Source organism: Phaenicophaeus curvirostris, chromosome 19 (genome assembly GCF_032191515.1).
Source record: "Phaenicophaeus curvirostris isolate KB17595 chromosome 19, BPBGC_Pcur_1.0, whole genome shotgun sequence".
Taxonomy (NCBI): Eukaryota; Metazoa; Chordata; class Aves; order Cuculiformes; family Cuculidae; genus Phaenicophaeus; species Phaenicophaeus curvirostris.
In genome coordinates, this window is record NC_091410.1 from 12747936 (window position 1) to 12775494 (window position 27559).

The following is a 27559-nucleotide window of genomic DNA, read 5'->3' on the forward strand; positions in this document are numbered from 1 at the left end:
CAGCTCCAGGTTTGTCTCCTCGCTCCCTCCTCCTCTCGTGTGCTGGTTTCCTTGGAGATGCTGCTGCTTAGTTTCCCCCTCTAACGCTGTTTGACGTTAACCTTTCAAAAAGGCATTTCCACTCTAATGTGACAGTCCCGTTATGGCTTTTGGAGGCAGGCACTTGTCATAAAGCATCCGAATCCAGCATCTGATCGCTCTACCCAGGCTGCAGATGGGTCACTTTTCCCAGATCTTAAGCAGATGCTCTGTGTGGGCAACGAAACCATGCCCTAGTTTCTCCATCTGTTAATGGCAGTAATAATTCTTAAGCAACTGGGATAATGGGTCGATTTAATTAGTATCTGTGAAGGCACACGAGATTCTTTCACAGGCAGCTCTATAGAGATATTGTAATTATGACTTATTCTGATCATGTATCTGTCCCTTCCTGAGCACACAGGAGACTTGGACACGCTGTTGAAGCACCCATATTTTGCACTCCTTCAGTACTGAAGTTTATTGAGCCCCCAGGGCAGCTCTTTATTACCCTAAGAATACGCTGAACTTCACTGCTCTTGACTTTAGTTAGCACAAGAGAAGAATACAGGCTTAGTATCCACCTCGGTATTAGTGGTATTGCCTAAATCATCAATACTTTCATATAGTTCTATTAGGTAATATTTTTTCCACGTGCTTTTTGTAGCCCAATCATGTCTTTTAAATAAAATAAATGTACAAATTCAGGCCAATCCAAGAGAGGGGAGGGGAGGCAGGAATTGGGCACGTCCTTCCACGTGTGCCATCATCAAATGATACCACAGAGCCCGCGGAGTTTTGAGGGATTCTTGTGAGTTGCCTCAAGTTTATTGCTGGAAACTGGTCATTCATAAATCAAATCTAATAAGGATAAGAAAGGAGGACTGAAGAAAAGCTCTGTGAGTAGCAAGTACACTATTTAATGTTTGCATGTGCCATTTCCATCAGGTAGAGCCTCTGTCCCACCTACTCTCCCCAATGACACCACCACTGTACCTGATGGAAGCATATTGGTAGTGCTTATTGCAGGTGATTTCTTTCCTGTTCTCTACATGTTCTTCCACTCCGAGGAGCACAATAAGCACAGACTTTACATAAGTCACAGTTAATTCCTCAAAAAGAGGAAACCCACTTGTTTTCCTTCCAAAAATGAGAAGATGGCAATAGCCTTGGCTTGCTAAAGGACATACGCTTCACCTGCCCTGCTCCTGAAGGACATGTCCCTTAGCAGAGAGAAAGGCTCTGTCTCAATCTCAGTGGGTTCAGAGCAGCACAGGAATGTGGTTTGCTCTCTGCAGGCCTTGCGGCGATGTTTCCACTGAATCATTTCTCCTCAGCCACCAGGAGCTCTGCAATTTCCAGCCCTCTAGGCAAACCACACAGGTTACAAAGGCAGATAAGGTGTGAACCCAAGGACACTAGAGAAGAAGAAGAAAAGTGTTTTACTGAGATGGGAATAATATGGCATCACTTTTCAGGGCATTAGTTTTATGTTATTAAACCAGAGTGGCTTAATAACGGGTGGGTGTTTTTATTATTACTGAAAACTCCAATGCAGGCAGGATTACACCAGGAAAATGTGATTTGACAATAAGCTTTATTATGCATGCTGAAACGGTGTGTACTAACGTGGCAAATAACCTCCTTAATTAATTGAAGCTCTATTTACAGTTAATGCAGAGAGACAGCTTGTAGGGACACGCCATCAAGTCTTTTCTAGAGCAGACAAGGCTCTACAAAGCTGCATTTTTCCTTCTATACATCTAAAGATTCGAAAATCGGGGCAGTGCTTGCACAGCCAAGTGTTTGGTCCCTGGGGTATTGAATAGAAGGCAAATCTTTGGCATCAGGAGGCTCTGTGTTTGTTTTGGGAAGGCAAGCTGGCAGGGATCCCAATGCTAACTCTGAACATCTGAGGAAAAGGCTGGCTGGAAAGAATTATGTCGTGACGCAGACAGGGGAAAGCCAGGAAATTCAAAGCCAGGACAGAGACTCCTACCTTAACTCATTCTGGCATGGAAAAAATAAATGTGATGTCTTAACACTACATCCCTGGGACGCATACATGTGGAACGTGCTGGTGTTTATGAGTTCCTTGGGAGGATGGAGGTTTTTACCAATTTATTGTGGTAGAGGTTAGAGAACTGCTTAGGCAACTGGGAGCTTTATGCTATAGCTGGAGAAGAAGGTACGGTTCATCGCTGTCAGGTCTCAGTGGCTTTGCGACTGTCTGGGCAGGGTTGTTTGGCCTGGGGAGACATTTGCTGCTCTCCTGTAGAGCTGAAGGGACAAGGACTCTCTCTCCCTCCAACAAACTTTGTCTTGCCAGCTTTGCAATGGGGCAGATCCCAAAGGTTTCCTCCTCTTGTGATTTTGTGTTCTCAGCATTACAAAAACCCGTCTGCTTCTCAGGGTGGCAGTTAACTGCCGTCAGGAGGACAGGAGATACTGTTGTGGGCCCGTTAATGATTTTGCAGATGGACTCACTGCTCTTCCCCTTTTGCAAATGGAAAATGCTTTGCCCACTTTATCCGCTTAAGGTGAATTTGTGGTTTCATTTTGCTGCTTATTTGCTCTGTTGGTGAGCGGCGGAAGAGAGTATCCTGACGCAGAGCATCCGAGTGGACAGTGGTGTTTGTGGCAAGAGGGCAAAGAAAGGTTTGGCCACTGGGAGGGCTGAAAGGTGCCTGTAAATGCTTTCCCCAAAGGTCACGGCAGGGCAGAGCTTCACAGCAGGGTCTCGCGGCAGGGCACCGCTTCCCGTTGTGTTTAACAGCTGCCTGGGAGGAGGTGGGTTGTGACCGTGGTTTTTCTGTGCTCTCTCTGCTGGCGAATGCACAGGTTGACTTGGAATAACAGAGCCGAGAAGCCAGGTCATTTCCATTTTTTTAGAGCACAAGTCAAGGCACTCTTACTGGATGAAAGGGATGAAGGAAAATGGCTTGAGGCCAGGCTGTGCCCTCATCACGCAAAGGTGAAGCACCTCTCTCTGTTTCTCCACTTAGCAAAGTCTTGCTCTAGCCTGGACTGGAGCAGGTCCAGCTTTTTGCCATTATTTGTTTTTCAAGCAGGTGTATGTCTGCAATGCAGAGGGGGCACCCTTGGAGCTCCAGGTACTCCCCATCCTGTGCAGATGAGTGGAGCAAGAGCTGGGTCTCAGCAGCTACATGCATGTGTGCAGAGGCCAGGCTCCTCAGGATGAGCACGGGGACCCCACTGAGATTGCAGCAATGCACGTCCTGAGCAGGGCCAGGTGGGACGTGTGCCCCAGCAGCGCGGCTCTAGGCCAAGCAGCGTGTAACGATGCTGCAAGCGTGGGGCAGCTTTCTGTCACCACATCCTGTTCAGCGCACGGCTGGAAAGCATCCTCTTGGGTCAGGGGCATTTTACAGCTCTTATTTAAATGCTACTCCATCAGATTAGCTCTGCTCCTACAGGGCACCAGCTTTGCTGTCTTAACGGATAAACTGCTGTCAGCCAGATCACGACTGTCTTGAACTCACAGAATAATCTGCCAGAAGGCAACAAGGGCTCCAATAAGCTCCGAGTTCAAAGTGGCACTTTGGGCTTAAAACTCTGTGTGCTTGATCGTGACTTTAACCTGAAGTGGGGACAGCAAGTGCCCGAGATGACTGGGGCAGGGCAAGCTGCCACACTTCAGAGAGAGAAATAGGTTTGTAGGTACAGCCCTGGCTGCTGGCGTGGCGCAGGCTCCTGCAAGGGCATGTGGTGAAGTCAGAAAATGCTTTAATGTTTTGCCATGGATTTGAAAACTTGAAACGATCATGATGCATATCTCCTAATAAAAGGTAAAGCAGAAAGAAAAGCAACTATATCAGCTTCTTTGGTTGTTAGACCCATATTAGTGTATAATGCATGCATACACCTCCACACAGAGATATTTGTCTTTGTGCACATAATTGCAGGTTGTTGTACAAAGATTGCAGGTGCTTCTAGTTTAACCCTGTTTTACAGTATCTTGAACTTAATCAGAAGTCACCCCAGCTTGATTCTCATTCTTCACCTCGCCTCGTATCACCCTCTTTCTCTTCTCCAGAAGCTCATGGGACAGGGCAGATGATTTGACAGTCACTACATACAGCAACTACTGTCCTAAGCATCATGTTTCCAAAATGTGCATTCTAAGATACAGGTACAGCCCACCGTGCATACTTTGTGTCTTTCCATGCTCCAGTTCTGGGACTTGCAGGGGTTTGGAACTTCCAGATTCTGCTTTCCTGGGACTCGGGAGTGAACCTATGTGGCCCTGAAACCGGCAGGCTGCCCGCTGCTCTCCCTTTCCCCACTGGCGGGAGGTTAGTTGAGGTAATGCAATGGGATTTCAGTGGAAATACCCAGGGGTGACATGAGTGCAAGTGCAATGAGGAGAGAAGGTCCAAATTTGCAAGGGTACAGTCAGGATTAGTGTTTGGCTGCTGTGCTTCAGACACGTTGAGACACGACCTGGCTGCTGGATGGGGTTCCTGAGGGTTTCTGTCACCCACCTCTGGTTTCAGGTCCAGCAGCTCTCTGGCAGTTGGTTTTCACACTCCTTTTGTTGCTCTTTTGCAACAACACGACCTCTAATTGTGCAAGCTAATTAATTGTTAAAAGACAGTGTCTTGGTCCTCAGACCAACCCATGGATTTGAGGAAAGCCTTCCTGAGGAGCAAAGGCAGTTGCAGTTATGAGCACCCCAAACCCACGTCACTGGAGTGGGCACCTGTGAGACAAAGCACTTCACTCTGTTTTCCTTTTGAGGGCCTCGAGCAACGTTTTTTCTTAGTCATCAGTCAGTATGCTTGCTAGTAGGCAGACAGCATTTTTCAAGCAGAGATGGGATGAATGAAATATTTATTCCAATTTGAACTGAAATAATTTGACTGATCAAACTGTCTTCCTCTGACATCTGTCCTTGAAACATCAACTACAAAGTGGCAAACTCTGGAGTTAAAGCTGGAGTCTCCCCAAGAGACTGTGAGTGTCCTGTTTAGCAGATTTGACTGGGTTCACAGGGCTTTCTTGCAGTATTTAAGGTTGTGTGCAATATAAAAAAATAGCTTATTTGCTTCTCTTGAAGACTTTAGTATCTGGCAAAGCACCTTATTCTCTGAGTTGTTTTGTACCTTCAGAACTGAGGTCCTATGGATAGAACCCTTAAACAGAGGGGATGTGTAATGCTCCTGGTACGGGGCCAGCTGCTGGTAACAAGACCCTTGTTTTTGCCAACCAGAGATCTCATTTCTAGCAGACTTGTATGATGACCTGTCTGTCCATCATGGAAGGCAGACTTGTACACAAGCTATGAATCTTCTGGGTTTTTTTTCAATACCTTTTGCATATAAGGTAATAGCAGTCCTCCTTTCTTTTGACAGTGCAGCAAGTTAGTGTTTGACAGTGGCTTAATGAAAACCCCGCTGTTGTTCTCACTGGAATTTGAGAATTGACATTGCAAAGAAGTCCTTCCTTGACATTTCCCTTTTGGCCCCATCTGGAAATTAGAGTGTCTTTATTTTAATGAGCTCGGAGGATTGGGGAGTTGTGAGAAAAAATATCAGCTTCAAAAATACCGAGTCTCCTCTTGGGAATATGTTGGGACACGTTTTTAGATACAGAGCTCTCTTACCTGAACAGGCTTGTGCTTTCCTTATTCTGTGACTTCTCCAGCTGAGCTATTTCTTGGCTCCAGCCGATGGTTTGTGATGCAAGGCCATGTTTACTTTTCATGAGGTAAGTTGCAACATATAGACCAGATCTTCACCTGGTATAAACCCCCTAGTCTTTGCACCCCTCTCTATCACTTTTGTAGTCAAATCTAGATGGCAAACCATGGGTTATATATATATAAACACACTCATACACGTTTGCAACGTGTATACATCTCAGCGAGGCTTCCAGGAGCTGTGTCTAAACTGACAGCGCGATCATACAAACAAAATGGGAAAAAACACACTAAATGGAAATGACGGTCAGAACAGAACAAGGTCAGGAGATGCTGATTTCAGGGCTTTCCTCTTCCCCAAGGGCAGACGGAGCGGTCCCTGGAGCTGCTTGATTCCCACCCCTTAACCACATGGGCTTTGAACTATGGCCACGTGCAGGGATGAACCACAGGTTATCTATGAGACAGAGCTCAGCACCTCACACTGTCTGGGACGTGACTTCTCCTTCAGGGCTGAGCAACTACTGCTTTTCTAGGAGTGATGGTTTCTAAGTAGCCACCAGCTGCAGGAGTTTGCAAAGGGGAACAAAATACACATCAGTGGTTGGAAAACTCAGCTGGATGGATTTTTTTACCAAAACTGTTTCAAAACTGGCAAGTCATCTTGTTGCCTTCCTGGGGATTGAAGATGTTCCTTACTTTAACTGTTTTGTTGGGTGAGATGATTACTTTCAGAACTAGTGTTATTGGGTCAATCATAGCTTTCAAGCCCTAGCTAATGGCTATTGAAACACACCTCATCTCTTTTACCGACCCGAGCACCTGATTAGAAATCCAGTCCACTTTCACAGTGAGGGGAGAGGGATGGGCACCTCCAGAGGAAATACAGATTTTAATTGGGTTTTCTCTCCGACAGAAAGCTGAGGGTGATGAGGCTTTTCATTGGGATGCTTAAGGTTCAGTGTGAAGAACACACATTTGGTCTGTTCTGGGTTTCTGGTCCTGGAGGTGGAGTGAGCGCAGCTGTACAGATCTGCTGGAGCTCCATGTGTTAGAAAATGTGTGCTGTGCGAACTATACATTAGAATTTGTTTAAGTTTGGCTGTTGTGTAAATACCAGCCTTTTGTAGTAATACACACACTATCTTGCATACATATTTATTTAGTAGCAAGACGGAAAGCTTGGAAGAGAACCATGTTTGCAAAGTGCTGTAATGGCAAATGTTTCCTTCTCATATCAACATGGTGCTGCACAGAACGGAAGCCAATATATAACTGAGAATCTGTAGGAAAGATTTCTTCTTCTATCAATGTCAAATATACATGCAAAACATTATGGCTTCATATTTATATTTGCAGTTTATTAGCACAAACAGATGGTGAAAAAAAATAAACCATACTGAAATATGGGAGAAGTGTCAGTAAACCTTTCCTTCCCGCTGATTTTATCCAGCGTTAGAGCTGAGCACTCCCACAGCAGAACTGAACAGTTCAGCTACAAGGACAGCCAAGGAGGAAAAGATTAGTGATTACGGTTTATGAAATCAGGGTAAAACCTGGATGGAGCAGCTACATGTACACATGGACGTTGCTATATGTAGGGGTGTATGTGCATATGTAAGATTCCTTAAGGTCTTAATACATGACAGGAGTCTGGCAGCGATAGGATGGGATTTCTCTGCACTGATCAGGACCCACTATTAGCGGTTTTTACAGCCAGGTAGCTGAGCACGGCCACCCCTGAGCAGGAATATTGTGTTACGCTCACCTAGCTGTGGCACAGTGAAAATTACCCATGCCTCATCTCCCCTAGGATTTTACAGCTATGGAGCTGAGGCACATGAATGATCCTGCTGTCAAAACAAACCATTCTCCTGCGCTGAGGACAAAGCCTCTGCTCTGGGCTGGCCTCAGGAGCTGGAATGACAAGGGGCTACATGAGGTCAGGGCTGAAGGTGAGCTGGCAGAGCTCCCCAGGGCAGGCATGCAGAGTGGCTGCTCGCATTCCCATGGGCTTATCTCAAGCTCAGGCTGCGTCCCTTACTCTCATGCCCGTTTTTGACAGCAAAAAAAGAGCAGCTTCTCCACCTCCTCTGAGTGAACATCGGAGGAAGGATGGGTATTGTCCCATTCCCCTCCAAGCTGGGAAGTGGGGATGAGCAGAGCTGGTGCCTTCATGGTGCCGCTCTCCATCCCTCCTCTGTCAAAATCCAGTTGCAGTGACTGAAACAGAGACTCTGAACTGCTTGGTTTGTGGGTTTGCCTTTCAGCAGAAAAAGCAGGATTTGGGATGTAAATCTGTGCAGCGAAGCAGCCAGAATAAAGGTCCAGAGAGCAGGTCTGGCTTACAGCAGCCACACTGGAGCTGCAGCTCTCGAGAGTGGCTGAGCAGGACGGCTGGGTCACTCCTGGCGTGCCACGTTGGTGTGGAGTGCAGGACTGTTTTCGGAGGCAGGCACCTTTATCACCTGCCGCAAAGTTGAATGGAGAGCAAACCTTTTTGGCAGCTTTTTATTGCAGGGAGGGGAGAGGGTTTACATGGACTGGATTTATGAAGGCACTTGTTCAAATATTTGTTCCCTGCTCCTTAGCAGCAAAGGGATGACTACAAACAACATCTCCATTTAAGGTCCTACTCACTTGCTATAAAAGACTTGATCCAAATTTGGTTTTGTTATAGACCTTCAGCTTGTTTAGTAGGTAGATTGACACGTAGCTCTCCCCCACCCCGCAGCACTGAAGAGAGAAAGGAAAGAGGTTTGACTGAGTAGTGCTGCAGCGGTGGAAATGCTGCTGCACAGGGAAGAGGTTTGGTAGTGGCTGGAAAAAGGGCACCTTTGGGATCTTCAGTCACTACTATGATGCCGGCTGCTCCTAGTTATCCCAAGCATCCATCTGCACTCCGTGACCGCAGGATCAATCCACAAGTCTTTACGCAGTGGCACTTCAGTACATAAGTTAGGTTAGAACTGCTCTGCAAATGACCCAGGATCAGATCAGATAATCAGGACTGTAGTATTTAAGACCTCTCCCTCCCAGCTTTGATTAAACCTTAGGCCATATATTGAAAAGTAAAGAGAAAATGAAATATTGAATAGCTGCTCCCACGGTGAATGTAGTGTATCCAGTGTGTGGTTTTTCCTACAGGAAAAACACTGTTTGATTCTGGCAGTAAATCCGGCATCATATTAGACATCTCCAGGAAGATTAAGCCTGAGCTGACTTTCATTCCAGTCCTCCCTAATGTTAAGGCCTTTGATTTTGCAACTTTAGTGCTATTCTTTTATGCTGCAGGTGGAGAGATTTTGTGCTTAAAGATGTTTATTTTCAAACCACCCCTTGTGTGGTGAAGCAGAAGTCTCTGCTGTGTCTGTAGAAGAGCTGTAATAAAAGCAGTTTGAATGATCTATCCTGGATGATTCCAAAACCAAAATCATTTAGCCTTGATTTCCTTTAGCGATTTCATATCGGTCTTATATCATCACTGTAATTTTATATTAATATGTTTGAATTTTAAGTACAGGAACATTTCTAGCAGTTGTTTTTAGTAAGTTCCCCATTAATGTTTACTTAACTGAAGACAGAAAAAGTCAAGTATACTTTTAATTATGGAGACATCTGCATGACAGCATAAAACTTCAAAAAAAAATTGCTCTTTTAATATGAATAATCTGGAGCTTTAACAGTATCAGCGATCTTTAATTAGCAACATATTGATGACTAAAAGCAGCACTAACGTCTGTTGCACTGCACAGCCTGTTGTTTAACAACCATTTACTTTAACCTTCCACTCTGCAGGCAAGCAAGTGGAGGCATGGTGAACCCCTCCGTTTGGATGGGATAAATGCAACTGTCCAAAGGCTGGGCCTCTGCTCCCCAAAGCTCTAAAGCATGAAAGAGGGCAGTTCCTGCAGAGTTATCATCTGTCCTCTGCTGAGGGGCAGCTTTCGTCCAAAGAGGTTCCTTCCTTTTAGACTTCAAGGGCACTAAAGATCGTTTAAATAGTAAATAGTTAACATTAGTTCAAATGTACCAATAGAGCTCTACTGACAAAATACGGGAATCTGGATTTCCACTGAAAAAAATGAAATGTGCCTTTAGAAAATTCTGATTAAAACTTTTGTCATTTTCACTCCCATGGAGGGTTTCCCAGTGCCAAAGGAGCCAATAGTTTTTGGGGTTCTTCTCTACAATGTAAAAAGCTGGTATTTAAGTAAAACGCTATTACAAGACTCCAGTAAAATTACAAAGAACTGGTAGCAATTCAGAAACCAACATTTCTATTTATATTAGATGTCAGGCTGTTTAAAATAAGTCCTGCAGAGTCGATAACCGCAGTGCAGGGCACAGCTGCCGGCAAGGGCTGCTGAGGGCATGAGAGATGCCACTGTGGTGGCCACACAGCAGGCAGCAGCAACGCCTTCTTCATCCTTCCTCTCACACCTGGGCTGGATCGCACTCTGTAATTTATAAAACTGATCCTGCTCAAAACAAACAGAAAGGAGGAAAGTGGTGTGACCTCAGCCAGGAGGAATGGACCAAGCACAGTGCAGGAATTCCCAGGCTTTGATCTGCTGCCAGCGCTGCCTCCCAGCCAGTGCAGAAGCTACTGAGGAAACAGCTTTTGAAAGCATGTCTTTCCTTCAAGGCTCTGGGTTCCATTCCCAAAAGCGTGGCCTTGCAATTTTGCATCTATGAGCTACAGATAAGAAGGTTGTAATGTTCAGTGCAGCAGAACAAGCTCTAGTGAGGTTTCCCTCTCCTCTTTGGGTAACCAGAAGGAGCCCAGAAGTGACAGCCCCAGGGAAGGAGCAGGTTCTGAAAAGCCATGCTCTGTACACACAGACATTGCTATTCCAACTCTTCATCAGAGATGTTGTCTGTTTATTTCTTTATTTTGTTAAGCCAATTTATCTTCTCCTTGTAAATACTGCTAGCTGAGCCTCGAGACCCAGAAATCCAGAGGGCAGAAATCTGCTGTCTGAGAGTCCCATCTTGAAAAACATTTTGAGGGACTCCTGTGTCCCTCTGGAATGTTGCTTACCCACTTAATGTCTAACTGGCCCCTAAAAAGCTCCCAGTTCTTTGAGGTTTTTCTCTTTAGGCATTCCAGCCGTTCTGTGACGGGTCTGAGTCTCATCAGTGTTAGTCCCAATACTCAGTTACAGCACTGGAAAGCCGTAGACATTCCTGCACCACAACAGAAAGAAAAGTCAGGTCAGAGTCTTTCTGAAAACTCATGCCTTCCACCAAAGATAACACAATTTATAACTCTATCACAAGGGTGGGGTGAAAACTAAGTGGATGCTGGAGGCAAAGCCTCTCAAAGGTTGCTAACAGCAGCAACTTCCATTTTGCAATCGCTCTGTTTGCTAGCCAAAGAAAGAAATTTGTGCTGGAAGCAAACCTCTAGATGCCATTGTCTCTTGCAGATCCTGTGACCTCTCAGCAACTTGGCCTGCCCACCAGTAATTAAATAGTTCATACCAAGAATTTCCAACCATTGTGAAACAGAACTCCTTTTACTCTTTGCAACAACCAGCAGTTTGGATTTTTGCCTTAAGTACCGTAAGTTATTTCTGCAGAAACACTGTGAGAAAGGTCTCTCAACATATCAGAAGAACTAAAAACAAAGAAGATAGTCCTTCTGAGTTTTGCTTGTAAACATTTGCAAGCAACAGGGATAAATTAATTCAGATTTTATTAAGTCTCTTGATAAAAACCTAGGAGACCTGAGACAATGCTGTGCATTGGAGTATAGATGTTTTCTCCCTTTCCAAATGTATTTAAGGAAACAAAAGAAAAAATCAAAACTAACAAGCTGTCAGCGAAATGCTTTGTGAGGAAGCCCCACGAGCTGCTGGCAGGAAGGGCAAAGCGAGTTCGCAGGCTGCCTGGCTCCCTGGCTCCGTGCAGCCCCTGCCAGACGGCGTTCCCTGACCTGCTCACGGCTGTCAAGCATCTCTTCAGCTGAACAAGCTTCCACTCATACTGATCCTTATCTCCTGTATTTGTTTATTTCTAAGCTATTGAGAAAGCTAGGTACCATTTTAAGCTAAAATACAATCGTAAGATGAAATATAATTCAGGAAACTTATCTAAAAATCTCAAAATGAGAGACTATCCAATCAGGGTGAAATTTCAACCATCTGACCACTGACAAGAAATCAATTTGTTTTCTTTTGCTAAATATGTTTAAAATCCCTAAGCAGTCCAAATGGGATGTGGAAATCATTTCCTCTCAGATGACAAATGACAGGCTAAATTCCACCCCCTCTGTTCACTTTAGCCTTGACCTAGAGCCGATAGGAAACAATGAGAGTCTTTCTGTTAACTTAAATGGATTTTATGTCAAACCCATTAAGTAACAGTGTATTTCACTTCATTGATTGTGATGTCAGATATGAGGTATTAAGAGTGATTATGGACGGCAGACACATTCGCAGAGCAAAAACCCAATGGTGGGAAGAAAAGAGGAGGGTACAAGTTTTGCATGTCAATGTCATAAACATCAGTTAAAGACGGTCTGCTTTGCCTCTCAGGAGGGATTTAAACACATAACTGATTTATTCTGGCTTTGGTGTAAATGTGAACATCTTTCATTTACTTTTGAATAGGCAAAAATTGGTGGATATATAAAATATTTAGGCCAAAGAGAAATAATTTTTTCTGTGTAACACATTGCTAAAAAAACTTCAAAAGTTTTTTTCTTCACTTTTGGAGGCTTAGAATGGATGCCAAAATCCAGGATCTACAAGAGGGCAATTAATACTTCTTTTCCTTATTCCAAGAGTGGGGTGCAGCTGGTGGTGATGCTCTTCTTCACAGGTCACAATAATGAGATCCCATCAGTGCAACCAGAGCATCATGTGGGAGTCTTGGTCTCCTAGGTTCTGCTGACATTGGAAGTATATATTGTTATAAAGCAGTTAGAGTAATTCTTTATTTGCTATTGCAGGCTGCCTAAAGGCAGGCTACCACACACAATCTCATGACTCTATTCTGCTTTTGGTTTAAGAAAAGGAAATGTAATTCTTCAGGGGGTCTTCAGCAAGGTCCAAACTGAACCTGAAGACAAAGACAGCTGCACAGCTACCAAGTTTGGTTGTTCCAATTTGGCCTTTTGTATAAAATTATCTTTATGAGTGATTTTTTACCTTTATATTGCCTTTCAACAAACTCCCATTTGCCTGTTAGCTTAACTCACATACTGATTTCTGTTGGTGGAATGGAGAGGTATTTCGAGGGCTATGGGCACCAAGCCATAACCAGCAGGTTAGAATCCCTGATCATCTTTTTTATGGTGCAATTACTAAAAGCCAAAAAACTTGACATTTGTTATTTCTAGACAAGCCTGGTACCTTTATGACTAAAGCTTCCCAAAGGAACCATCTGAATCAATATCTGAAAGCAGGATATTTCTGTATTTTTTGAAGATCTCTGCAGTCATTAACAGACTTGATCATCTGATGACTCAGAATCTGTGCAGCTGGTCCAAGGCCAGTCTGCGTACTGACGAGTGCTGCGTCTCCCTCTCCTTAACCTCTAAAGATGTGATCTTGTCTCAGCTACACAAAGCACCTCCTGCCCTTGTGGAAACTTTTTTATCCAAGGGGAAGGTTGAATGCGTCACATGCAACAAGGAGGAATGCAATTTTTCACTCGAACAGAAAGTTCTGTTTGTCACAAATAAATCAGTGTGATCCTTCTAGGAAGTGCTCCTGATGAAAATACATTTGAGGTACATCATGAATCCAGATGGACCCAAGTTTGCTAATCAAAACAAGGGGAAAATACTAGTGCTTTTGAAACAGTCTGAACAACTGGTACATTACAATCTGTGCTTTTAGGATCAAGGATGCCAGGGGATCTTAGCAATTTTCAGGAAAAAGTCTTTCATACTTTGTTTGAAAAGATAGATGGATATAAACTTTAATCTTCTTTAGGTTTCTCAATAGGCATGTTGAAATGGATGTAGTTCTGTTTACTGCAGGAAATGCAATACCTGGCAGGACTATTACGTGCTATACAGACTGTGATATGTGTCTCCATTATCTTCCTGAAGATGTAATTAAACTTCATTAGCCACGTAGATAATAAAATTATAATTTCATGTCTGCCTCTTGTTTAGGAGCTCAAATCTCATTGAGTTGAAGTCCCAAAATCAGTGAACAACCAACATATATTCTCTCTGCATTTTGGGTTAAGTTTTCTAACCAATCGGACCTTACATTTTCTGTGACATATTTAGGTTTTATTTTTATTATAAAATTCCAGACTCACAGCAAATTTTTAAACATTAAGAATTCAGCCATTGCTTTCAAAGGGGTTCAATGCCTCAGTTCACAGATGACTTAAATAGCCAAACAATTTTAAACTATCACTCCCTTCTTAGAGTTTATAGCTGCACTGCTCATTTCCCATTAATTGCTCTCATACTAAAGATTCCTATCAACTTGAAGTACCTTTGTGTTACTTCCCAAGGTAATTGGTTACTGTCCCCACAAAATTTTGTGGGTCTGTGTCTGTGAAAAATCCACTTTTCTCAGAAATGTGAACAAAAAAACTTTTAGCAGAATTTAAAATTTTGTTATCTAGCCTAAACTGATCTCATACAAGGCACGTTCCTCCACAATCGCTTGTTTTACTCGCAGGAAATCTTCCCTATTGTATCACCAGGCAATGGTGTAATCCCATTGCATGTTTAATGCTGGCAGCAAGAGCGCTGTGACATCAGGTAAATGTCGATGTTTCAACATTTCCACTGCAAGTAGCCGTACATGCCAAGGAGCCAGCCCTTCTTAGATAGCCGTGTCACCCTGGCGAAGTCCAGGCCCCAACTAATTCCATTAGTGTTTGGAAAGCTATTTATAAGCCTGCCTTCAGTGGGATGACCTCATTAATTACATTGGGGAGGGCTGAGGGAGGGAGAAGTGCTCATTTCACAAGACCACTGACATGCATCTCAGTGAGAGATGCTTCTCCTTCACACTACGCTGAAAAAAAAAAAGACTTAGATAAAGCAGAAATCTGGGTCAGTTGACAGCAAAGGGAAAAAAAGAAGCTGCATCCCTCCTGCCTGTAGGACCCTCATTCTGGTTCAGACCCAGAGTGCAAGGTTTCGCAGGGTGGCTCTGCTCCCGTGTGTCCTCGGATGCTCTAAGAAAGCCCAAGTCCTTCTCTGAGCAGCTCTAGGCTGACTCACCCACGGGATCTGGGCTGGAGAAACACACTAAAAGGAAGCCCAGCCTTGAGTCTCCCCTAGAGCTCCAGAGCGCTCCCCAGCTTGCACATGTGCCCAAAGTGGAGCACAAAGTGCTTTCTCTTGGGCTCACCTGAGACCTCTTGCCATCCTGGGTTTTGTATTAGAAATTTGAAGAATTTCCTTCAAAAATTGCATCAGTAAGTTATGTTTCACCAGCCAAGAAGATCTCTTTTAGAAAGTATTTCTACCATAGCTGCACACCCGCATATGAAGCAGTCGCACAATCACAATTCAGGAGTTGCTCTCTAAATCTAAGGAAAGGGAAGAGCTAAAGCTCCTCAACCGAACCTTTGTGCAACCACCTTCCTCCATTATCACGTACAGCATAAGAGAGGAAGGCTAGATCCCATCTTCTAGTTGTTATGAAGTCAAAAGAATGCAGAAGGGTATTTCTCTCCACCCTTCTTTACCAGAAATGCTGGATTTACTCTCCCGTGTAGACCGGGAGTGAAGAGGAGTTTCACCTGCCAAACTTGTTTCCCGTGTCTCATTAAGGGGCCCGTGCTGCTCAGCTTGCCTCCCTGCTGCTCTAAATTGGCCAAGGAGCCATAACAAGCTGCCTCGCTGCCTCCAAAGCCACCCTGCAACTCCAAAAAGTCAGGACATTAGCCATGCTGTGTCACCAATACATCCACTTTGGCAAGCAGGGAGCTCCTTAGGAATGTTTGTCTCTCTTATTACCTGTTTAACAAATGAGGAGACAGGTTATTGTGCAGACTTATAATAAGAACTTGCCTGTGGCAAATGGTTAGAAGAAACTTTGCTTTGGTGTGATGTGAGGGGGCTGGAGAACAGGCCTGATGAGGAGCGGCTGAGAGAGCTGGGGGGGTTCAGCCTGGAGGAGGCTGAGGGGAGACCTCATTGCTCTCTACAACTACCTGAAAGGAGGTTGTGGAGAGGAGGGAGCTGGGCTCTTCTCCCGAGGGACAGGTGACAGGACGAGAGGGAATGGCCTCAAGCTCCACCAGGGGATGTTCAGGCTGAAAATTTTTCACAGAAAGGGTCATTGGTCCCTGGCAGAGGCTGCCCAGGGAGGGGGTTGAGTCACCTCCCCTGGAGGGGTTTAAGGGACGGGTGGACGAGGTGCTGAGGGACATGGGTTAGTGTTTGATAGGAATGGTTGGACTCGATGATCTGGTGGGTCTTCTCCAACCTGGTGATTCCATGATTCCATGGTTCTATGGTTCTGTTACTATGACCTCGTGATCGAATTTCATCCACTGCTGATATCTCACGTGGTACTTAAAACTTCATCTTGCTTTCAGCAAGCCTTGCCTACTTGATCGATTTGTGCAATCCAAGACAATTTTGCAAGGCAGTAAAAACTGCCTGTGGGTTAACGACAGCCCCTGCTCTGTGGGTCTGTCTGCGCCATCTCGCGTTTCCCGCCATCGCTGTGGGGCTGAGGGCTTGAGGGGGCGGGGCTTAGATCAGAAGGGGCCAGGCCTATGTCTTAGGGGGCGTGGCCTTGGGCGGGATGGGCGGGGCTTCCCGACGAGGGGGCGTGGTTTTTCTCAAGTGGGCGTGGTTTATGTCTGAGGAGGCGTGGTTTGTGCCTCACGGGGCGCGGTTTCTCGTTGGGGCGGGGCTATGGAGGGGCGGGGGCTGCGGGCGGAGGCGGCGCCGCGGCGGGAGGCGGGGGGGGCGGGGGGGGGGGGGGGGGGGCGCGGTCTGGGCTCGGCCCCTTAAAAGGGGCCCCCGCGCGGCTCCCGCGCCTCCCCGGCCGGCGGCTCCCACGCCGCTGCGGGTCCGGGCTGGGGGTCTCGCCGCCTTCCACCGTCCCGGCCCTCCCCGCCGCACCCATGCGGCGGCTCCAGGACCGGTGTCGGAGGTGAGAGGCGGGCGGCAGCCGCGGTTTGGGGCTGGGGAGGAGCGGAGCCGGCCCCCGGGGTTTGGGGGGAAGGGGGGGGGATGGCGCTGTGCGTGTCTAGGGTGTTGATTTGATTCGTTTTCTTTCCTTCCCTGCTGTTAAACCGGAGGGGTCGGGCAGCCGGGCGTTAGCCCTTATCCCCGCCGTGCCGCCTCCCCCGGGGCGGGGCTGGGCCCCCCTACCCCCTCCTTTTGCCCATTTGCCCCGGGCTGGGCTGCCCCCCCTATTGCCCCCCGCAGCTTAGAATCATAGAATAACCAGGTTGGAAGAAACCCACCGGATCATCGAGTCCAACCATTCCCATCAATCACTAACCCATGTCCCTCAGCACCTCGTCCACCCGTCCCTTAAACCCCTCCAGGGAAGGTGACTCAACCCCCTCCCTGGGCAGCCTCTGCCAGTGCCCAATGACCCTTTCTGTGAAGAATTTTTTCCTAATGTCCAGCCTGACCCTCCCCTGGTGGAGCTTGAGGCCATTCCCTCTCGTCCTGTCCCCTGTCCCTTGGGAGAAGAGCCCAGCTCCCTCCTCTCCACAACCTCCTCTCAGGGAGTTGGAGAGACCAATGAGGTCTCCCCTCAGCCTCCTCTTCTCCAGGCTGAACACCCCCAGCTCTCTCAGCCGCTCCTCGTAAGACCTGTTCTCCATCTTCTCTCTGCCCTTGTCCCCTTCTGCCCCAGGCTGGGCTGCCCCCCTCTTTACCCCTGCAGTTCTTGCTCCCCATGCCCCCCTTTTGGCCCCTACACCTCCTCTGGTGTGTTCCACCCGGCCCGTGCTGCCCCCTGCTCCCTCTGCACCCCCTCTGTCCCCTTCTGCCCCAGGCTGGGCTGCCCCCCTCTTGGCCTTTGCACCTCTTCTTGCTCCCTGTGCCCCTGCTTTTGCGACCCCCCCCCGGCCCCCCATGCTCCCCTCTTGCCTCAGGCTGGGTTGCCCCCCTCTGCCCCCCACCCCTCCTTTTGCCCCCTTTGCTCCCTCTCCATGAGCTGGGTGCCCTCTCCTGCCCCCTGCTCCCCTCAGCAGAGCCCCACTTCTCCTTTGCTTCCTCGCAGGGTGGTTGAAGATGCTGCTCGTACTCACTCAGGTCAGTAGGGAAGGGTGCTAGGGATGTTCCTGGGTAACTGTGTCTAGATGGGCTTTAGGTGCTTAACCACCTCAAGTCCAGGTGTGAGGGCAGTGGCCACAAGTGACCCTCTGTCTCGCAGGTAAGATCAGTTCTACGTGTGCTCCCCTCGCTGCTGTAGGGCTGCCCTGCTCACCTTTCGCCACCTCGCTCAAGAAACCAAAGCCCGAGTATTAAAAGGGGCATAAAATGAAACAAGAACTGAAAGGGAGTGAAACGGGAGTGTGGTCAGACCTGGTTTCTAACCCACACCTGGGCTGAACCCTGCACCTACCTGATGTTCTGTTCGCTCTCTGCTCTCCACTTGGAATTTTGCCTTTTGTAAGGTTGAGGTGGCTTCAGGGAGGTCAGTGGGATGCACAGACTCTGTTTTCCATGACCTAATCTCTGTATGATGCTACAGTTGCTAATGGATTCTTAGAGCATTGCAGATTTCATTTTCTCTCTAGCATCGTGCTGCAAGTAGATGAACCTTCACACAGCGCGTGGTTTCACTGATATTTCCAAATCTGTGGGCTGCTTTTGTGCTGATCTGAGTTATTTCTGTGACTCAGTTGTTCAGTGATAGTAAAGGTTATGTTAACAGTTACAAACCACAGCTAGATAGTCTCTGATCCAGGACAGAAGGTCCAAAAATGGCTCTATTTTAATTGAATGGACTGGATTTGTAAAGAGGAAATATCTGCCAATTTGGTCAAAGAAAGGCAAGCTTTTTATAACCTGATTAATTTCCCTTCAAAATCTTATCTAAATGCTTATCATGAGAGTATAGTGCTGATCTGTTTTGACCTGCTTGTGATTATTTTGTCTTTGTTTTTCCTTTCAAAGACAAAGAGCTGATAACAAAGATTGCTTCAGCATCTAAATATGGAACCCCATGTAATGTGTGCTGCTGCTACTTTTGTGGAGTTATCCCACCTTGTTTTTCATATGCTGCTATTTGCAGCTTATTAGGTCTAAATGGCCTCTCCTGCTGCTGGGAAAGCACAAGAAAAGATAGAAAAATGTGCTTTTAAGCTGGTAAAGGAAGTATGAGGCCTTTTGAGCTGAATAAAGGAAATGTACTTCCTGAAAAGACTAAAAAATCCAGATCTTTGAGGCTGTTGTCACTGCTTGCTCTGTTCACTGACGTTTTACTTCATGCTTCAAAGAGTAATTCATTCAGCAGATGGGAACCAAGAATAAGGCAAGATTTGAGAAGTGCTTTTCTCTTCTACATTCTGGGTATGACTTGCTGTGACACCAGACAAATGCCATGTAGATATGAGCAATGGATTGAGGATTTTATAATTTCATTTTCTAAGTTTGCATGCGAGAACAAAGCATTTTTCTTCCTCTTTTCTCTCCTAAATACTATAATCTCTTATTTCTGGAATCACTAGGAGACATACAGTGTCTGCTTCTTGGAAATGAACAATAACGGGAGACTGGAATCTCTCACAAAGAACAGATTAGTCCCTGCATTTAACATTTTAAATATTTGAAGTGTTTTCAAGATCAGAGTTCTTGTAGTGTAAAGGGAAGGATAGAGTTTCTTCTCTCATTTTAAATAGTCATGTCTTTCTCAATGCCCCTTTTCCACTTATTGGAAACATGCTCATCAAAAAAGGCGGTTTTTGTGCTGGCAAACTGGGAAGTTTGGGTTTTCTTGGCCTCAAGTGGTTCTTGAGCTTTATGGATGTGTTTAAGTTGTGAAAATGAACTCGTAACTCGGTTCAGTGCAAAAACCTTCGGCTCTCATGGGTGGCTGCAAGTACTTATCAGTCGTTCATTTCAGAAATTTCAGATTCTGATACTGAAAGAGTTAATATTTCGTATTAGAGGCCTTGGATTGTCAGTATCTTAAATGGAGAAGTATTTATGCGTTCTGGAGAGATAATGCTGCATATTCCCTGATTAAATGAGTCTGGTTTCACCGGGGTTCCTATTAAAGAATACATTAGAGATTTGCTAGAGACTCAAAAGGCTTCACTTAAAGCAGTTTTCCGTAAATCATAGTGCAGTTCAGTGGAACCTTATCGGACTGTGCTGCATCTGATCATAACCTTTAATGGTTATGTGAAGGAGTGAAGAACATCTCAATGCTGTCTATCGGGTTTCCACTTTGAGGAAGGTGAGATTATATCTGTCAGAATTATCTTTTTCAGAAGAGGCAAACCTGACCTGTAGATGGGAAGAGAGACAACATCCCAGTATTCATGTGGCAGAAAACAAAAAGCATCTGTTGTTTGTGATGCTGTTGGCTTCATTTTTTTAATCTTTGAGAAAGAACAGAACGTTTTTGCCTCCAGACTGAATAAGTCAGTGACCAAATTCTTTTGCTTTGATATTGCAATATCATATGTATGTGCAACAATAGGAGTGTGGGACTGACTTCTTTAACAGTGTGTGTCAGAATAACTGAGTTTGAGTATCTTGCTGTAACTTCCTACAGAAGCTCTTTCAAACTTAGGTCTGTTTCTTAGAGCAGTAAATGCAGTGTCAACCTGGAGGTGAAACAAACTCCGAAGAAGCATTGACTGGAATTATTGCCCCATTGAGGCGCTTTGTAAGCGAGCCTTCCTCGAAAGTCGTTCCTGATAACGTTTATAAGTATAATGATAAAAAGGATAAGGAACTTACTGAAGCTTTGCTGTCCTGAAAATGGTGTCCTTCCCGCGTTTGGTGTCTGGGTCTTGCAGCTTGTGTCTTGCAGCAAGGAGCGATGCAGGTGTTGGATTTGCAGCCAACATAGATTCTGGGGGGTTTCCAGATACTTTCCTTTAAGGTAGAAGTAAAGCTGAACTCTTCCCCTCATGCCAGAACACACTGGTGGTGCTGTTATTGGTATAAACACGTAGGGGTTGAGTGAAGTATTGCTGGTGGAGTTTGGCCAAAACTTATTCTGCTGAAAGAGAAGTTCCAGCTATTGGAGAGTCCGATAAAGCTTTCTGCTCAAGAGCCATGTTACTAACCATGTTTGTTGTTCTTTTAAATTCAATAATTGGAATTAAAATATTTATTTAAAAAGAAATTGAAATGCTTAAGTGTGAAATTGTCTGAAACCTGGTGCTTGTCAATTTTGCCAGCCTAAAGTTACCACAGAAAAAAAAAAAATTTGCATCATTCCTGTGCTGGCACAAACAAAGCAGGGGGACCCTCAGTCCAGTGTGTAGATAATGGAGAAAGGGTAGTTTTGTTAATGTCTGTATGTTCTATTTTACTGACAATAATGCTGTCTTTAAGTTAGTGAGAATAAGATATCCTAATAATAAATAGACTTTTCAGAGTGTTTGTTCCTAGTGCTGTCTGAAATCCCAGGCTCTGCTGCGACTGCTTTAGAAAGATCCAGGATCTTGTCTACTAAATAGAAATAAAAAGAGGAAAATAAATTAAAAGTTACCTTCTAATGGATAATAGCAGATCCCATTAGCAGGCTGCCTTCAATTATTTATAGATTTTTAGATGATGATAATGTCTTCTATAGAAATTTGGAGCAACAGAAATTATAATATATCCTTATACTGAGGATAAACTCATTCCATTGGGGTCTTTTGTTGTGGGATTTGGAGTGTTTTTTGATTTTCTACTTCTTGTGAGACTTCCAAGGTCATGCCATGGCCTTTGGAGAAATATAGTAATGTTCTAGATGTAATTGGTGAAAGGTTTCCCATGACTTTGAGTTTATGGAGTTGAGCAAGGGCAGTCTAATCCTGGCCCCTCCACTGAGCCGACAGATGCTTTTATTTTTAAATGTTTTCCTAACTTGGAAGTAGAACAGAGTACACTGACTGTTCCATCTGTGGAGGATGCTGAGATGGTCTCCAGCAGCTGTTGAAGACCTGGATGCTCTGGGCAACAAAACCACTTTCCAAATGTTCCGCAAGCCTTTGTGTATGACCACAATGTCCTTGTCCTCTGGAGAGGAAAGCAAGGTGTCATTTATCACTGACAAAAGAGTTGCCATTTTTTAACCCTGTATTAATTCCCTGGGAATTATTCATTTGCTAACAAACGTTTGTAATGTCCATGAATGAAATTCCTGTTTTTCCTACCCCTTCTATTAGTAACAGTTGATTTTCATATGTCAGTTTAGGAAAAAAAATGGTTTTTTTGAGCGAATTATTAGGTGCTTTGTAAACAAATGTCTTCAATCCCCAAAATCTGGAACTGCTTACTCAAACTATAAGATTATGGTTGGGTTTTTTTCTGTTGTTTGTTTGGTTTTCCCTGGTTTGAGGTTGGCCAGTATTTTATGGGGGTCATAAAGATAGGTCTGGTTTTGACTGAAACCAGGAGGGGCATGGGGGAAGACCACAGTTTCTCTGACAAGCTCTTTATATAAATCCAGCTAACAAAGCTGCTCTCAGTTCTGAACATATAGATGTGTTCTGTATTTGTTGTGAAGCTGTTCCTGGCTTGTCAGATACTGGACTAATTGTCAATGCATAGTCTTGTAATGGTCTAAACTGGAATTTATTAGTGGAGGAGAATCACTTCTGTGTGACAAACTGTGCTGGGATATTTTAGAGGCTTTTATATACAGATTCCGATTGTGTAGTTTCACGGAAATGACTTAAGTGTTTGGCTTTTTGGAATAGTTAAATTCAGCATTTGCATTGGCAAGTTCTTCCAAGACTTTCCCAAGTTTCATCACGCTTGGGTTGATTTGCATGGACTGTCTTTGGTGTGGTTATTTGTTAGGTAATACATGAAAATCTTTCAAAAAAGGTGCAACTCTACGGTAAACCCCTTAAGTTTTCCTCCTCAGAGTTAACCCTTAGAGTCTCTTCTCATGCCTTTGTAGCTTGAGTCATACTTATGGGCAGAAGGTAGGAATAGCCTCAAGGAAAAATCCAAGCCATCTTGCACTCCAAACACAAACGTTGCTTGCTGTAGGAATTGAAAAGTCAATGTCCGTGTTGGTTTTTTTCAAGGTCTTATAGGTTGAAATATTGCTGTAGTTTCTAGAACTTATTTAAAGATGAGTAACTCTTGGTAGCTATGGTGAAATCGATATTTCAAGTATGATCTGAGTCCATGTTGTGTAATTTAAATAGGAAATAGTTCATTCTGCATTTGGCCAACCTGTTGGAAAAGAGGGGGTCTGACTTCTGTATGCAAAGTCTTGATTAAAGGCAACCATCCACTGTGACAGGCAGACGTTTATTTAACATCTGTTTCTGTTAAGAGAACCTACAATTTAAATAACAGTTACTTCTAATGTGTCTGTACTTATAATTTGGATGTATTCCTCGTGACACTCCAAAGAGATGGTTTATTACCTTTCCTAAAAGTACTTCTTAATTATTCAACAGGTTTATGAACCACCCAGCGCCAGCAAACAGCCGCTACAAACCTACTTGCTATGAACATGCTGCTAACTGTTACACACATGCAGTAAGTATATTTCCTTTTTTGTTGTTTGTTTTTTAAACCAGATGTTTTAGTAAACTTTGAGGGGGGCTAAATACTTGCCTTTTGCCTGAGTGTATTCACATTCACAGCTCCTCTGTTTTTGTTATGAGCTTCATCTGTAACAGTCCAGCAAACGTAACATCAGTTGGGTGGCTGGTAAATTCCTGTTCTGAAGCTCTAGGAGCTCTAGATGCTTCATAGGATTCCTTTTCACCAAAGTTACATGTCTCTAGATGCTTTTCCTCTGTCCCAGCCGAAGAATGGCTGTGGTAAAGTGAATATAGGACTGGATGAGTTAATCTTGCAAGGCAGATTTCCCAGTTCTGTGCTCACATAGCATTGTGCCAGTTGTACTGCAAGTGTAAGAAAGCTTTATTTGTTAGGAGTGAAGGTTTCATAACCCTATCGTGTGGGTATTAGGAGAGTTAGAATGCTTAGTTCTAGTCTTAAACATGTATGAACTGATTCTTGGAGATCTCCTGTTCTGAAAGAGGCCGACAGCCCAAGAAACTTCCTAGTCTGTCCTTATTTTCACAATGTATGCGCCCACACTAGATTCAAATATAAGATGTACACAAAATAGCGAAGTGATCCAGGTTTTTATTTTCTTAGTAATTGGGAAGTTTAACTTGCTGTCTGGCACTTTGAAAAGGACTTAAAAATGTGTGCTTGGTTTTAAAGATAGCATTTGCCCTTTTATACAAGCAGCTTGTGCTTTTTCTTTGATCTTGTGTTTAACCCCAAACATCTGAAGTATGTTTGCCTTTGTCCTCGGTCTCTTATCTCCAATGTGTCTGAGAGCTACAGATATGAACACTCAAGGTAGTGGATGGGACTTTTCAGCTCTAGAAGGAGCTCTGTTCGTAAGGATCCTTTGCAAAAATTTTAATGAATGCCCAACGTACGGCTCTATTGCTGGTGAAGACAGAATCACTTTGGTTTACATATAGAAAAGCTAACTGAAGCTTATGTGTTTTTAAGCCAAGGATTTCATGTACAGCATTATGTAAATATGCACTTACTTGTCTAGAGGATGAAGCAACACTCTGATAGTTAGCACAAATATGTAGTTTATCTCATAATCCTTGTACAAATCTTGTTTACTCTGGTCAAAAAGCTTGATTTCAAAATGTCTGGCAGAAGTTGCTAAGTACTCCTTAACAGTTGTAGCCTTCGTCTAGCTGAAAAACAGGCATGTCTTATTGCTGCCTGTTAGCAGGAGGCTACAGCCAAGGTGTCATAGCAGTATTTTCTGGTATGACATGGTTTCTGGTGACGCTGATGACTTTCCGAGCAGTCAGGCTACGTGCTAAAACCTCCATGAACTGTTAACAGTGTGGGGATATGAAATGCTAGTGCACCCTTTGGAAGAAAATGAAGTGCAGTATAAAGGAAGCATTGTTACCCCTTGAATAAAGTTGTTTGCAATAAATAACATTTAATGAAAATTTAAAACCTTGAAATGGGAATCTAATCTGTGAAAGTGCAGTGCAGAAGATGCTGAGGGGAATGCTTGCTTCTCATCTGTGTTAGACTTTTATACTAAATGTTAGAGGGTCGAGTGATTGAGTCTTTGTTAGGTTACAGTGTGAGTTTTCAATTAGACATTGGTGTAATTTCTACAAAATGAGAGTTTAGCAATGGTTTTCCATGTTTTTTTTTCCAAAGCTTTCATAATTGAAGAAGTAGTCAACTTATATTTTACGAGTCTGGTTGTGCTCCTCGGTACATATCCTGTCTGTTTTTTCACTTAAATACACAGTAGTTAGTTAAGGCAGCTGCTTCAAAGAAACCTAAAAAGATTAATAAATGGGGATACAGAATCTGCCTGTAGCTTTTTGTTACAATACTTAAAAGCTCGCTTTGTGTACTGTAGAAAGGTATCTTCAAATTTTTAACTAGTAAGGGTGTTTAAAATGTCTTTTTTTTAGCTTTAAATAAAGTACCGACTTGTCTGTAGACACTGGAGACAGGAAGGGCAGCCAGGCAGTTGAACGGAGACAGAAAAGACAGCTCTCTGTTTAGAACAACAGGAAGGAAACGGTGTATGAGAGAAGCAGGACTTATAAGAATGTGGGTTGTAAGATAAGCTAAATCTAAGGGGGAGATGGCTCTTCCAATTGTGAAACTTTGCAGCGTACCTAGGGTTTATCAGACAAAAGTTATGCTCTATTGTATTAAACCTTCAGAATTTAGGCATAATTTGCTTTATGTTTTTCTAGAAGTTTCTTTCAATTGCTTTAAGAGGAGATATTATTCTTAAAATAAGTTACAGTCTCTCTATTCCATTCTTGGGCTGTGTAGTGCATGGGGAAAAAAGAAGTATTAATATTTCAAAAATGAGGCTTGGAGCATTTACCAGGTCACTTAAGCGTGGGAGAAGGGGTCATGAAAATTTCAGAAGGGCTGTTGTGATGAAAATGTTTCCATTCTGGCTGTCTGATAGTGGCAGTTTCTCTGCTCTCTGTATTGCACACCCCAAGGTGCCTGTAGGATTCCCTCTCTGGTATGCTGGGCTCCTTATTTGAGCAGAGGGAACTGATGAGCAAGGAGACACTGTACGTGGACACAGAAGGAACCACAAAGAACTAAACGACACGTGATTTTTGGCAGTTTTGTTGATCTTCCCACTGTCTTTCTTTCTGAAGAGGAAGTGAAGGGACCCTCTCTATGCTGTTTGTGTTTCCCAGTGAAAGGCACGTGTGATCTCAACAATAACACGATGCTTTGCTGTGGTGGCTCATGCATCAAAGGGCATTGTTGCTGACTGCATGACGTGGGTAGCTGTGTGTGCAAAGAAAATCGGTTAATTTGGCATGAGTGTGATAAACAAAGGCAACATTTATAACATTTTTAATCCTCTCTATGGGAGAGATTGGCAACGGAAATATGGAAAGTATACAGATAAAGTACCAGCCAGCATACCAGGATCCTAAGCAACCCCAGACAGATGGAAGATACCAGATATTTGCTATACGGTAGGAAGTAAGTGTAATTTCCCTGAAGTATGCCTGATCAGGTTTACAGCTTATCTTTTCAGCGTTTTTCTTTGTGCTTTAAGGCTTTTTGCAGTGGCTGTTTCTGACAGTAGGTATTGTGGCAGTTGGTTTCCCAAAATACATCGCACGGGGCTTGTGCCCAAGTCTCTCCTTAAAGGTTCCTGCCTATGGCTGTAAATAAATGCAATTTAATCTTTTGTCTTCCTCCATATTGCAGAGGGGTGTGTAACCTCATGCTCCCATTTTGTCCTGGCTCTCTTGTTCTATAAATCTGTCTACCTGCTCTATTTCTGATTTAGCAACTATTCATGAGGGTACTAGAATTTGTAAATCAAAATGTCACGGTTCTGAGTTAGAAATGCAACCTAGAAGTGTGTTGTCATTGCTGTAAAATGACACAAAGCAGTCACATTCATTCTATTAGTTCTGATTCTTTGACTAAGTTTTTGATAAGTACCTCTCCTTTGAAAGGACTAATTGGTTGCTGCTCTGCTGGCTAAAATAAAGTTCTTGTGCTAGAGTTTGCTTTTTTTAATTGAACATGGGATAATCTGCCTTGTTTTCTGGACTATAGTGTTATATTTCTTTTGTTAGATGGGTGTTAGATATAACAAAATCCATTTTATCACGTTATCTGCTGTGGCATTGCTACCTAAAGCATTTCTATCCAGTTGACTGGAACAACAGGGTATCAGGGTATTTTCAGTCAGAAAGAGCAATAAAACATCTCTTGTTTAGTCTAACTGTTCCCATGATGAATATCAGGCACAAAGGGAAAGTGTTTCCAAATAGAATACTTAGAAGAAACAATAAATCCTTCTCGTGTTTGTATAGCGTTTCTCCCTGTGAGAAGTAGAGTCATTCTTCAGAGCCAGGACAGGGCAGAGAGATGAATTCAGGTCTTCATCTGTGCACTCTTTTGTAGCTGTATCGTTGACTCTGGAAGTGCAAGAAAAGAGGAGGCAATAAAATACCGTATTTATTTCAACCTTATAACTTTATATATGATAATTACTGGGAAAAGTGATTGTCATCAAACTCTGTTGGTTCATTTGAGCATTACACATCATAGCTTAACTTGTATTTGTTTTAGTAGACTAGTAAAAAGATGGGATATCTGTGTAATATCAAACCTAGTTTCCAGAGGGGGCTTCCTTCCTGTAACAGGGTCTCGGTCAGGGCTGCAGGCAGGATCTACGAGCAGCTCATGCCCAGGCTTTTTGTAGGGAA

General features: G+C 44.0%; 1 protein-coding gene across 2 annotated transcripts in view; it reads left to right on the forward strand.

Moving 5' to 3' along the window:
- Nucleotides 1-27559, forward strand: part of MMD (monocyte to macrophage differentiation associated) — a 372596-nt gene that overhangs the window by 337935 nt on the left and 7102 nt on the right. Inside the window, exons 2-3 of one of the 2 annotated variants that reach the window (XM_069872696.1) lie at nucleotides 16740-16776; nucleotides 23231-23312. In XM_069872696.1, coding sequence (XP_069728797.1) covers nucleotides 16748-16776; nucleotides 23231-23312 — 111 coding nt within the window. In that variant the 5' untranslated portion in view covers nucleotides 16740-16747. The remainder of the gene's footprint in view (nucleotides 1-16739; nucleotides 16777-23230; nucleotides 23313-27559) is intronic. The other variant, XM_069872695.1, reaches the window with a different exon arrangement.